Source organism: Argopecten irradians, chromosome 1 (genome assembly GCF_041381155.1).
Source record: "Argopecten irradians isolate NY chromosome 1, Ai_NY, whole genome shotgun sequence".
NCBI classification, from domain to species: domain Eukaryota; kingdom Metazoa; phylum Mollusca; class Bivalvia; order Pectinida; family Pectinidae; genus Argopecten; species Argopecten irradians.
The window spans coordinates 46,733,986-46,747,576 of record NC_091134.1 but is presented as its reverse complement, the minus strand read 5'-3'; the positions used below and the strand labels follow the sequence as shown (position 1 = coordinate 46,747,576).

General features: G+C 35.8%; 1 protein-coding gene across 1 annotated transcript; it reads left to right on the top strand.

Moving 5' to 3' along the window:
- Positions 1–2,386: 2,386 nt before the first annotated feature.
- On the top strand, positions 2,387–7,588 carry LOC138330183 (uncharacterized). The gene is made up of 2 exons (XM_069277628.1): positions 2,387–3,671; positions 5,881–7,588. The coding sequence occupies exons 1-2, from the start codon at positions 2,972–2,974 to the stop codon at positions 6,945–6,947; spliced, it is 1,767 nt and encodes a 588-aa protein (XP_069133729.1). The 5' UTR covers positions 2,387–2,971; the 3' UTR covers positions 6,948–7,588.
- Positions 7,589–13,591: the final 6,003 nt, after the last annotated feature.

Sequence of the window (13,591 nt, the reverse complement as noted above, 5' to 3'; positions counted from 1 at the left end):
CCAGTTTTGGTGTTTGTCATTAAACTTCAGAGGTTTGATTTGGATCTTCTAAGAATCTGTTAAGTCCGTCAACTTTGGGTTGTGACGTTGCTGTTTGTTGACAATTGGTAATGCACTATGATGGTGGTTAATTACAGGGTCAATTAGCGATATGTGATTGGGAGATAACCCACATTTCACACTCCAGCAATTTAATGGGATGGGATAGTGGTGTTTTCCCTGCAGGTCAATGACATAGCCAGTCATTGTTTCAAGGTCATTGACTCGTGTGCTTCCTGCTGATACTACAATGGCACAGCCTCTGTTTCAGCACAGACATGTCAGAATGGATTTGAATTAGGAAATGGTTCAAAAGCAAATCTTTTTAGAATGGTCAAGTTATTTCGAAAACAATTTTTTAAAAACAAAATATTGAGAAATATCTCACTCATTTGTACCCTGAAAACCAAATCGTGAAAATTTAAAACTGCTAATAATTTGTTGTTTGTATATACTGAAAATTGTAAAAAATTTGATCCACAAAAATAAGTATTTGTTTTCTTTATTATAAGAAAGAGCTTACCTATATAGTTATCTTGATCTATTTTATAGTACACAACTATCATACTAATAATCTTCAGTGCTGTACACCATTGAAATTTCTTACACAAAATAGTAGCTTAAAGACAAAATCTAAATCAGAACTTTTTGAATTTGAAACTGAATTATATTTGTTGTGTTATGAGAACCTTGAAGCTAGCATGTTTAAACATGAAGGCTTAATTTGATAAGCTTTAGATTCCTTGTCTTATGACAGATTTTATAAGATATATCTCCCTGCTGCTTAAGATGCTTCCTGACCTAATTTGGGATGACCTAATTCATCCCTGACAAAAGATGTTCGATTCATCCTTGAGAATGTTATCGCCAAATTTCTTCTATCATTATCTATGACAATTCCCTAAGGACACCCCTATTTTCTAGAGATTTCTTCTGATATATCAATGTATCAGTGGGTCCATTTTGATGTTACAGGGAGGTAAAGGTTGAGTGTAACTGTGTTCTAATGGATTGATGGTGCTGCGTGTCAACAACCACCTGCTGCCAGCAAGGACACGATATTACACATGATTGCTCTCCAAATTAATGGACACTTCCTGTTTGCGAGGATGTTGTTAATGCTTAAGCAATTTGAAAAACCTTTCTTCTGCTAAAATCACTCAATTTCCCATGGCAATTTTTCAATTCCTTGGTGGAATTTGGTGCAAAAGATGGTGTTTATTAAGTTTTTAAAGATGAAAATAAGGAATTTAAAAAAAAAGTTTATTCTATTTATATATTTTATTTTCGTACTTTTGCATACATATGTGTGAGTCAGGACTTTTAGATAAACACATTAAATGAAAAAGATGACTCCTGAACTGTCAAGTGCCCCATAATGGAAAGGAATTAATATGATGCTTGAGATTGGGCTCTGATGTTTGAATATGGAAAACTTTCAGGATAAATCATCATCAGTTCACCTGTTAGTGTTCTCTTAAACTCCATGTTGGTTTTCAAATGGTAGCCAAGTGGTTAAGGTGTCCCGACATTTTAGGGTAAGCCCTCCACCTCAGGGTTGCGAGTTCAAATTCAGTGTGGGACAGTTTTGTAGATTGTTTTATAAGCATTAAATTAGTCTAGTTGATTACATAGAGGTTTTAGAGATCTAAGATATCTTCAATAATATTGTAAAAACATTGATATCTGAAGGATTTCCATATAATGATAATAAAAAAAAATCCAACATAAAATCATATAGGGAGTATGTATTGGATGGTATTGGAAAGTATTGGAGTTTTGGAGCATTGGCATTCTCAGAAACCATTATGATTGAGGAAATTAAGCCATTGGAAGGAGATCAGGCATTATTTGATGAATAAATGATGAATTAATCTGAGCCATCAACACTTCCATATTCATAGCCATTGTGAGTTGCTCTGCTGCTGGAAATTTACTTTATAATCTAGTAAATTTTCTTATTTCTATTATCCCCAAATAAGCCCTCCCCTACACACACACTCCCTCACCTTCTTTCACAAGTACTAAATGTGTAAAGACAGGTCATAAATTACCTTTGTATTTCTTAGTGCAGTACATATGGGAATCAAGAATTATCATGATACATGTAATTTACATGCCAATGCCAATATCTGAAGTAATACTTCTCTGTATATGAAGTGTAAAAGTTTATGTGAAAACTGTTTAGTGGCGATGACAATATGCTGAAAGTAATTTAAGTTTATAATACAAAGGACCTGTTTGGCAGCTGCTACCGATATTATGGCAACTGATAATTAAACTTGAATGAGTCCCAAATGAATGATAAATACCATGTATTCATGTGTAACTTATCTGTCAATTGTGTATAAAATGTATATTTTGGAACTAAATATTTGTTTATACACAACACTGGTTTACTCTTATGATATCACGCACTGTTAACAATATACATCCTATATTTGGGAAGTCTATTAATAACTCGCTCCTTATTTAGCATCACGTGACTTCACTGACCAATGGTCATTTATGCCTAGAGGGGTCAGCCCCTATGCTATCAGTCTCAGCAGCCAGAGTGATAGAGCAGTCAGCCGACTGAGGCAGAAGTTCAGCTATTTATTCTTTTCATACTTGGACAATCGTTTACAACTTTCGAGTTCGATAACCACTTCGTGAGAGACTGTTCTTACCTTTACGTCAAATCCAGGTCTCCACGTGTACTCATTCGTACACGTGTGTGTGTGTTTACTTTCATCAACAAGTGACGCCATTGTGTGACATTTCCTTTGTTTACATTACGAGCTTCGAAGTTTATCATGGATATGTTGGTGTTGTGTGATAAGAACTGTAACACTCTTCTCATAATCGGCATGTGACATTTTTTTTGTTTACCGCAATTACGGTTGGATATTATTTGTGTACGGAAACTTTATTTCGTATTTTTGTCAAGAAAATGGCACCGAAGAGAAAGGGAACAAACAGACCAAGGCCTACTCCGTATAACCCAGAACTTTTGGAAAATTGGACCATAGCTCGTCTCAAGGCCGCTTGTAGAGACAGGGGAATTACCTTTGCAAATAACATTCGTCGTCTTGCTTTGGTACGATTGTTAAACAATCAAGGTGACAATCATAATGATCGTTCTATTTCAAACGAGGACGGGGCCATTGATACAGATGAAAGTAGGTCACGACCGCGTCATCAAACGGAAGAGGGAAGTGCGCGATCCCATGATGCTACGCAAAACCAAGATGGCGGCCCCCATGGGTCTGACAATATGACAGAAGTGTTGACTTCACTTACACATTCTGTGGCAGTTCTCGCGTCAAAAGTGGACAATTTGGAGAAAAAATTCCAAGAGTCGAACGCTTCATGTTCCGTCGAACGTACTAGTAACAATTTCAATGTTTCTACACGACCGGACAGCAATCAGAATTCAGGAAACATTCAGGAATTTTCGCTGGAGTCCGCGTATTCGCACTTCAACGGAGGAAATATAGGGATCCATGCCATCTCTTCGTCTGCAGCGGGTAGTCCTAGCCAACTTCCACTCCAAACGACGACAGCTACGAGGACTACGTTTGGCTACGCAGCCCACACACTCCCGCTAGTTGAGACTGTTTCGCAGCAGCTCAGGACGAACATTATACAAGGTAGGGATGTTAATTTAGCTGCCCTTCTTATTCCCTACTTTCGTGGCTCGGGAGATAATAACGCCCAAGATATGAAGCCTGACCATCGGTTGAACAAATCACTCACAATTGGTGAATTTATCCAAGCGTTTGGGACTTACAAACAAGTAATGTGCACAGCTTTTCCCCACCGTAGGGTTGAATTAGACCTCTATGAGAGAGACATTGTGGATATGGCTACGCGTTTCCCTGGTAATGGTTTTTATGAATATCATTGCCAGTTTTCCATGCGTTCTGCGGCCTATTTACGTTATAATAACGTGTGTGTAGACTGGTCTGTCAGGGACAACAATTTGTTCAGCAACATTTTTACAAACAGACCGGCTAACTTTTGCGGCCACTGTGGTAGTACGCTACACTCTACAAATTTTTGCCCTTCCTCACCGCCTCAAAAGAGTATGACTGTATCTACATATTCTTCAAATAACGCTCTTTCAAAGAATTCTACAAAGGACTCTACCGTAGACTCCCATGGCCGCACCAGAGTTTTCTTTGCAAACAGAGAAATTTGTAACAATTTCAACGGCGACAGAGGGTGCTCAGTTCCTGTGTGTAACAAACTTCATGCATGTATCGCTTGCAAAAACTCCGACCATCCTAAGCCAAACTGCCCTTTAGGAAAGAGTGGGCCTCAAACCAAAAAGAAGTGACAGCGCTTGTCGCGACCACACCTATTCATATAGATTCTTTAGAGTATGAACTACGCTTACATCCTGACAAGCAGTTTGTTGATATCCTAATAAACGGTTTAAGGCAAGGTTTTGATACCGGTTTCTCCTATTTACCTGAAGAAACTTTTTTGTGTCGCAATTTGAGATCAGCGCTAAATGATTCAGATACTGTGTCAAGGTTAATTACACAGGAACTTGATAAAGGTTTTCTAATAGGGCCTTTCTCATCAATTCCTTTCAACCATAGTAGGATTAATCCGATTGGGATCGCGGAGCACAAATATTCAAAAAAGAAACGCTTAATAGTGGATATGTCAGCACCACACAATGATCCAGAAAATCCAAGTTTGAATAGCCTTATCGACAAGGAAAGCCATTCGCTTAAGTACGTTAAAATTGACGATGCCATCAGTTTGATTAAAAACTTAGGAAAAGGATCTTTGCTAATCAAAACTGATATCTCAGATGCCTTCAAACTATTGCCAATCAAGCCATCGTTGTGGCCCCTGCATGGAATTTCTTGGGAAGGAAAGTTTTATTTCTTTGTAAGACTTGTTTTCGGAAGTAGATCTAGTCCTAAGATTTTCGACTATCTGTCTCAAGCAATTTGCTGGATAGCTCAACACATGTATGGCATAGGTAACGTTCTACATTTACTGGATGATTTTCTAGTCGTGGAACCAAGGAACTCTGATGCTTCATCTACAAAGGAAAAGTTTCTCAACATTTTCAACACTCTCGGTGTACCAATAGCTCTCCACAAAACAGCAGGTCCAAGCACCTGTCTAGAATACCTCGGAGTATGTTTAGATTCCGAAAAAATGGAAGCTCGTCTACCTGCAGAGAAAATTGAAAGAATTAGTGAAATTTTGAATTCTTTTGCTCAACGAAAAACTTGTACCAAACGTGAGCTTTTGTGTCTCTTAGGGCATATGAACTTCGCTAGTAGAGTTATCCGTCCCGGACGATCATTTGTGTCTCATTTAATCAAGCTGTCTACTACAGTATCCGAATTACATCATCATGTGACCTTAACATCGGCGGTGCGCGCAGACTTAGTTATGTGGTCTTCGTTTCTATCTTCATGGAATGGTGTGTCTTTTTTCATTGATGATAATATCACCATCGCGGCAGACTTAGAAATCTTTACAGATGCCACACCTACATCGTTTGGAGGAATTTACGGTGTACATTGGTTTCAAGACTATTTCCCTGCAACCCTTATGTTAGAACAGAGCTCCATGGCACTGTATGAATTATACCCAATTGTAATGGCGTGTGTGCTGTGGGGTCACTTGTGGTCGCGCAAAAGAATTCTTTTCTATTGTGACAATATGGCTACAGTTGAAATCATCACCAAAGGGAGATCAAAAATAAACAGTATCATGAAATTAATGAGACGATTGACCTTTCACTCTGCCAAACATAACTTTGTTATTCATGCTAAACATATTATGGGTACAAAAAACTCCATAGCTGATGCTCTTTCTCGTTGGCAGATGAAAAGATTCCGAGAGCTGGCACCTTGCGCGGACCAACATGCCACACCATGCCTTCCTGTACAAGAGATTCTGATGGAATGAACTTTGACCTTGACAAGTGGTGGAACCTCTCCCTCAGCAAAAGTACTTTGAGTACTTACAAGTCAGCTTTGTCGTGTTTTCTGTCCTTTTTGACTTTACAAAGTTTGGTAGCCCCGTGGCTTCCTGGTACTCTACCACATATATCTGAAGACAATTTACTTACTTATGTAATATTCTGCCAGGAATCTTTACATTTACGATATGACACTATTAAACTTTACCTGGCAGGTATTCGTTTTCATTACATTAAACATGGCCTCGGTGACCCAGTTACCTCATCATTACGTCTACCTTATATTATGCGTGCTGTTAAAAAATCTCAGTGTAATTTGCCTGTTCGCAATAGGCTGCCAATTACTTTTCCAATTTTGCAGCATTTATGTGTTTTTCTAGAAAAGGGTATGTTTACCCCTTTCATAGATCTTATGTTGTTGTGTGCCTTTAAAACTGCCTTTTACGGTTTTTTAAGATGTGGAGAATTTACCTGTAAATCTGTAAATGAAAGTTGTGTTAAAGTCAAAGATGTTGTTGTTGAAAATGACAATTCTAGGTTTCAATTGTTATTACGGTCATCGAAGACTGACCCTTATGGTTGTGGAGTCACTGTATTTATTTTTGAGAACAATCTGTTAAGTCCAGTCACAACCATGATCAAGTATCTCAATGTTAGATTTCAGCAAGGAGCTCTTGCTGACTCCCCACTTTTCATTGAAAATGAAAACAATTTTCAGCCACTTACTAGGACTAAATTTTTGTCTTATTTGAAAGAAGCTTTAAGCAGATTGGGTTATGATGACCAGTCTTTTAATGGCCATTCATTTAGAATCGGAGCTTGTACCTCAGGTGCAGCGGCCGGTGTGGAAGGACATGTCCTCCAGATGTTAGGTAGATGGAAATCTGACTGTTTTACTAGATACATTCGAACACATCCGTCAACCATTCAAAAGGCTCAAAATGCTATGAATCTTGAATTTACTATCTAGTGTTTCCTTTAATTACTAGATCTTTCCTATTTGGTAATTCTCTTCCTGTATCACATTCTTGGGGGCTCTCATTCAGTTACCTTTGATAGGTTACTGATTCGATTTGGCTTTTAATTCGGGGAATTTTTGTACCCCCAATCATTTATGTATGTGTTTGTTTATATTTAAGATTTATGCTAAGTATTTAGATTTTCATTTATATGTATGGTATATAGGTAGATATGAGACTTGGGGTGTAAGTCCAGCTGTTCAGATTCTAGCCTTGTGAGTGCCTGTTGGGGGTCGCCCCGTAATTCACGTTCACTTACCTAGATACTCTGATTTGTCCATGTGGGGTCGCCTGCTACCAGCTGCTTACTCCGTGGCTTGAGATCTCAAGTTTTAGGGGATCGCCCCTTTCACTTTCCAAGTCTCTTAGGTTTGGTTTGGGATCGCCCAAACTTGGGGATCGCCCCACTCTAATCTTTGTAGTTGTAGTGTATAGTTTAACCTTCTGCTATTTTTCTTGTTAATTTCTATTAACTTAGTAGTCAGTATCTATTATGTAAGTTTAGGTTGAGCAGCCCCTGAGAATGCCAAACTATATATATATATAGAATGCCTGAACAAGTTGACTTATCTTTAATAAATGTTTGAACTCACTTATCTGTTTTGTGTTGTGTATAAAATGTATATTTTGGAACTAAATATTGCACACTCCTTTAAGTTGTGCCATATAGTTTTCATCACCCAGAAATGGCATAGGTTAGAAAACCTAACAGTGAATAGAAGAGTGAATAAACATTTGACTTCCAAAAGAATTTTATATTGAACATCAATTTGAATTTAATAATGATCACAAATTTGAATTTTATAATGAACATGATGTTATTTGAATTTTATCTTTAATATAAATTTGAATTTTATAATGAACGTAATATAATTTGAATTTTATAATGAACATTATTTTGAATTTTAAAATGGATATTCATTTGAATTTTAAAATGGATATTCATTTGAATTTTATAATGAACAGGATGTTATTTGAATTTTATAATGAACATAAATTTGAATTTTATGCTAAATACATGTATATGGATTTGAATTTTAGATGTGAATGTGGATTTCAGCTCTTACTAAAATGCATCACTTTTTGATAGTGAGATAACACTCTATTTATAAACAACAAAAACATTTGATTAACTGTAAAATTGTATTTTAGGAGATCCAAGACATATAAACTTAACAAAACAACAAAACTTATTCATCATTTAGCATAACCAAAATCTAACACTATCTGTTAAAAAACATTGATATCTCAAAAATGTAAACTTCAGCAAACCAAAACAAATACTACATAATTTGCCTTTACGGCTGTATCAGCTGCTGCATGAAGAACCAGTAAGTTCATATGTTTTAAGACAATATTAGCGAAAATTGATGGAAATTTGGGAAGGAAAATTGATCCTGGTACTTATGGAAGACGTGCAGGCGAAGAAGAGTACATATACAAATACGAATAAATACATAGCCAGGCGAGTCCTGAATTCTACTGAAGAACTACATGTAGGTGATGAAAGGTCCTGCACTAAGTATTATAGATGTATGATTATATGAAGGTCCAAAATGAACATGCGCAGCATGACAAAACCCCAAAGGAGTACCAATCAATCCTGATTGAGAGTAGATGGCACCCTAGCTTTTAACAACCAATGTTATCAAAGTTTCAGTAAGTTAGGTCTCAGACACGACAACTACTTTGGTTCAGCATTAGGAAAGACACGACAACTACTTTGGTTCAGCATTAGGAAATTTATTTTTAAAAAGATTTCATTTAAAACCATTACACTCTGTGGTCAACAAAATTGATTGTTACATTAAAGATCGTTAGTTGAATCAATTTAACTCTAGTAATTAAAACAAGAATTCCATTAACGATTTCAGGCAAAAAATCCCAATCTTCTCCGTTTGACCTTGCATAATTCCTGGAATCAAGTCTTTTCCCATCATTCTTTAAATGTGATGTCATCTTGGTATAATCTTTTGGCAGCGATAGGAGGAAAAGTTGCATGCCTAGTGGCCATTACAGAAAACAGTCGGAAAGGTTCCGTCGTAAGTAAGCTCTTGCATCATCTATCTGTCGACACTTGTAAGAGACTCGGAGTCCCACTTCTGTTGTGATCGAGAGGCCACTCACGAAGCAGCATGATCAGGGCGTTAGATCTTTGGTCAGAAAGATATTTTTCTGTACTTGAATGCTGTAATTTACTTGCAAATGATATTGACTTGTGCAAAACAAGTGGACTCTAGGTGTTTAAGGCTAATATGTTATCCATATCAGCCAATGATAATAGCTTCATAGTGGTCAATAACAATGGCATGATATATTCCTATTGTGTTTATAAATTTTCTTTTATTGGTGTGATTGTTTGTAACCTGTTCTGGTAATGTTTTTGTCCGGTTTGTTTACATTGAGTTATCTATATGCAGTGTTTTACTAGAGTGGTCCTAAGTTGCAGATAACAGTTTGAGGCACATTGATCGACATGCTTGTTTTTTTTTTTTTTTTTGACAAGGTATCAGCCGACTTAGATTCTATGTTGAACTTTAATTTTTGGAATTATGACCATATCACCTAATTTTCGTATGAAGGGATTTACCATATATCACCTAATTTTCCTAATTTTGGTATGAATTAAAGGGATTGACCATATATCACCTAATTTTCCTAATTTTGGTATGAAGGATCGATTGACCATATATCACCTAATTTTCCTAATTTTGGTATGAAGGGATTGACCATATATCACCTAATTTTCCTAATTTTGGTATGAAGGGATTGACCATATATCATCTAATTTTCCTAATTTTCGTATGAAGGGATTGACCATATATCACCTAATTTTCCTAATTTTCGTATGAAGGGATTGACCATATATCACCTAATTTTCCTAATTTTCATATGACTATATGACTTTACTATAATGATAAGTATGCATGCCTGAAAAGCTGAATAGTAATCAAAGGGAGATAATTTGTATAACTTGGAAGCATTAACCATGAGCAGTGTCTAGTAATTGAAACCATGCAATCAAAGTTAAATGAAGACAGATTATCTAATTTTTGCTCAATTTACAAACTTTAGACAAGGGAGCAATTTAAACGTCCCATACCAAAGCCTTTTGACATTATGAACAACAACTAAACATGCGTGCTTCAAAGATTATTTCAATGTTTCTGTTAGTAACTTGCCTGCCCCTATTGTGTTTGTAACATATTACAATTAATAACTCTACTGAAGAATTAACTCTGAAAGTTGACATCATCAATAATTGGTGATCATGACCCAGGGCCTGACTATGGCTTCTACCTGATGCTTATAGTCGTGTGCACCCCAATTTTTCACTTATTAAAATATGAAATTTAAAAAAAAAAAATTGCATTATTACATACAAAAATTTGGTATTTTCTAAGATACATATTTATGCTTATATATTTGAGGGCTGATATATATTTTTGCTATTGGATGGATATACTAGCTGTTATGGTTGTCAGAATAAGTGGTTAAACAATAAATCATAGATGATACCAACTTTAAATGCTAGATATGGAAATTTTGATTTAAGATAGATGCAATCAAACAATTTAAGGTGGAATTTTCTAGAATTTATCTAGTTACTGTTAGTGGTTTAAGACAACCTGAATATTTTCCCTTCATAATAAAGTAAACATTCAGCGTCACATATATGGCGAAAACAGTATAAATATATATATGATTAAACTAGTTGAAATTTGATTTTCTCAACGTTTAAATAAATTTTCTGATTAGCCACTTTCTGATCTTAATACTGATTGTTAAATCGTTGTGAGATTTGATTTGAGTATAAGCATGGCGACGTCAATATAGTATGATTTGACAATCCAATGCAGCAATAGAAAATTGCTTTCAAAATTTGAAATTTTTGGTACTCTTGGGTTTTACAGAATAATTGAAGGTCAAAGTTCATCTGTCAATTTATACATTTTTTGACTGATTACTTTGTCACTAGCTGTATATTTTGGACATTTGATAGACGATACTTTCACTTATGATGAAGTTCAATAAAGAAAATACACTCTGAGTGACCAATGTAATTACTTATCAATTCAATATTATATTTAAAACAAAATCTGATATGGCACATTAGTCAGAAAGTCATGAAGAAGATGAAATGAAAAAGAACATTGAGCAATATTGTTTAGATTGGAAAGCAGAAAACAAAATATCATTAATCGAAATGGAAACTGAATTGCAACTATTTTATGAGTAATTTAAATGAACTTTATTTTGGTTGGAAGCTGAAGACACCGGGAGGTGATAGATTACTGAACTGTTGGAGTCAGCGTTTCTACCATTTTCTATTCAGACTCCAGGTTTTAATAGTATAGTTGACGAGATCTCTCGGTGAATGATATTGTGTCGTTACAGCAATAGATTATGTTTAAGTTTTGTATCTATATGTAAATGAGACAGAATAACCTTCCACAGAAAATTTGCATGTTTGAATTTTTACCCACATGCAGCATGGTAACTGTATGTAATAAACCATAGGAAATAGAAAATGGATCTTCTCACCTATATATATATATGTATCATAGTGTTTCAAACAGACAATTCGACAAAAGGCAAAAAGGGTCGTAAGCCTGATGTGGCAGATCACTTACTGATGATTCAGAAAATGGATGTAGAAAAGAATATATACTTAGGTGGGGGATCTTATTATGTGTCAATGTCTTGTATGAGGGATAATTCTTAAAAAGGGGAATAACTCTTAAATTGGAGGTAACTCTTGACCGGGGAAATAACTCTTTAATACACAATAAATTAGAGTGGTTAACAAGGAGCTCATTTTCTGCTTGTTTTCTTTTCTCAAAATCTAGTCACTTGCTGTAGAGGAATGATTAATGAATATTTTGGACAAAGTTTTCATTTTTGAAGCTGTTGGCTTCTTCATGAAATCAAAGACGGAATAAAATTTCACTATTGTACCATCCAGTCTACCAAAAAAAAAGTCACTGAGTAATGTGTTAGATAAGTGTGATAAGGAATGTGACTCCTGCTAACAATAGTTAGAATTGGTAGATCATTGTAACCACTAGCTGTTCACATTAATGGAAGGTGTAATATTATCTAAATAGCTCTTGCTCTATGTGTCTTTATCATATGAAATATTTTCCCAAGGAACAGCAAGTAGCAGATGAAGTTGATAAAGTAACACTCCTTATCATTCCACATGATATATGCTTTGGAATGCATGATAGTTTGCACTTTATTCTATGCATTCGTTGTCCTTAAACAGTAAATCATGACTCTTTGTACTTTATACTATATTTCTGCCATAGAACAGTGGGTCTCTACATGATATAGGTTTATAGTTCTCTGTTCTATAGGGATGGGAATGGTGCGTTGTCTCTTCCAGTGGTGCGCCGCCTCTTCCAGTGGTGTAATCTTGGGTCTAGTTGACCCCCACAGTACCGTATCATTATATCTAACACAAGTAGCCCATACATCCAGACAACGATGGCAGACGTGGCACTTAACGCTGATGGTGGGATGTGTCCCTGTGTGGTTGGGTTGGCCCTTGTGTTGGTGATACAGACGCAAAACACGATGTCTACATGTATCTTACACCTCAATTTTAGGTCTCCGACTGTACGGGGATTTAAATAGTTGTAGAGTATCTGTATTTTAATGCCTACATGTACTTTGTTAGAGCTTGTGTGGGAGTTAGCTTTAACATCAAAATCAATTCCATCCTCTGGCAATTTATTCTGGCCTTCCATAAAATAGAAGGGGACATATAGTGTAATCTGGGTCTGTCCTGTCTTTTCTCATCGTGTTGTATCCTTTTCAGATTGCATACGAAGGCAAGAGGCATTTAAGCAGTTTTTGTCTCAATCAAGAGATAAAGAAATGTATGTATCAATTTATGGTGCAATATTGCTGCATTCAAGTTACTCAAGGAATTTTGAAGAAAAAAAAATTGATAAAAAAGCCTTACATTTTATTCAGCAATTGAAACCTTGTTTTTATCCTTTCTGACATTAGAATAACTATACCCTTAGTGTTATGGTGGCTGGGGAGTTAGATAAGTCTCTCCTGGAAACCAAACCCTGATAAGTGTTTGTGAGTTTCCATCTTAGCTTAGCTCTCTGCCATGGTTACGTGTGACCTTGCATCTGACCTTGCCACTCCAGTGTTCATGTCTACCACAAAAATGTGTCCTCAATCAGATTGACGTCATAGAAAAATTGTAAAATGGAACTTCTTGATTTACTACACAGTTTATGGCTATCGTTTGTTAATTACTACAAGGTACAGTGTGCTTCTTTTATTTTAATAATCTTTAATACGACAATCGGTTATCTACAAACCAAATAAATATCTACTTGATTGTTTCCAAGGTTTATTTGAAACAGTATCATACGGCAACTTTGTAGTTTACTTAAATCACTTTGATCAACATCTTATTGGTCTTCAAGTCATTACAACATCTACTGTCTCTAGCTACTCGGTTTTATAGTTGATGTACATGTACTTCTCTCTTAATGAAATTCCCTATTAGATATTTGTATAACCTAACTCAGATCTAAACACATGTTTCTGATATTCTTCTTTTTACTTT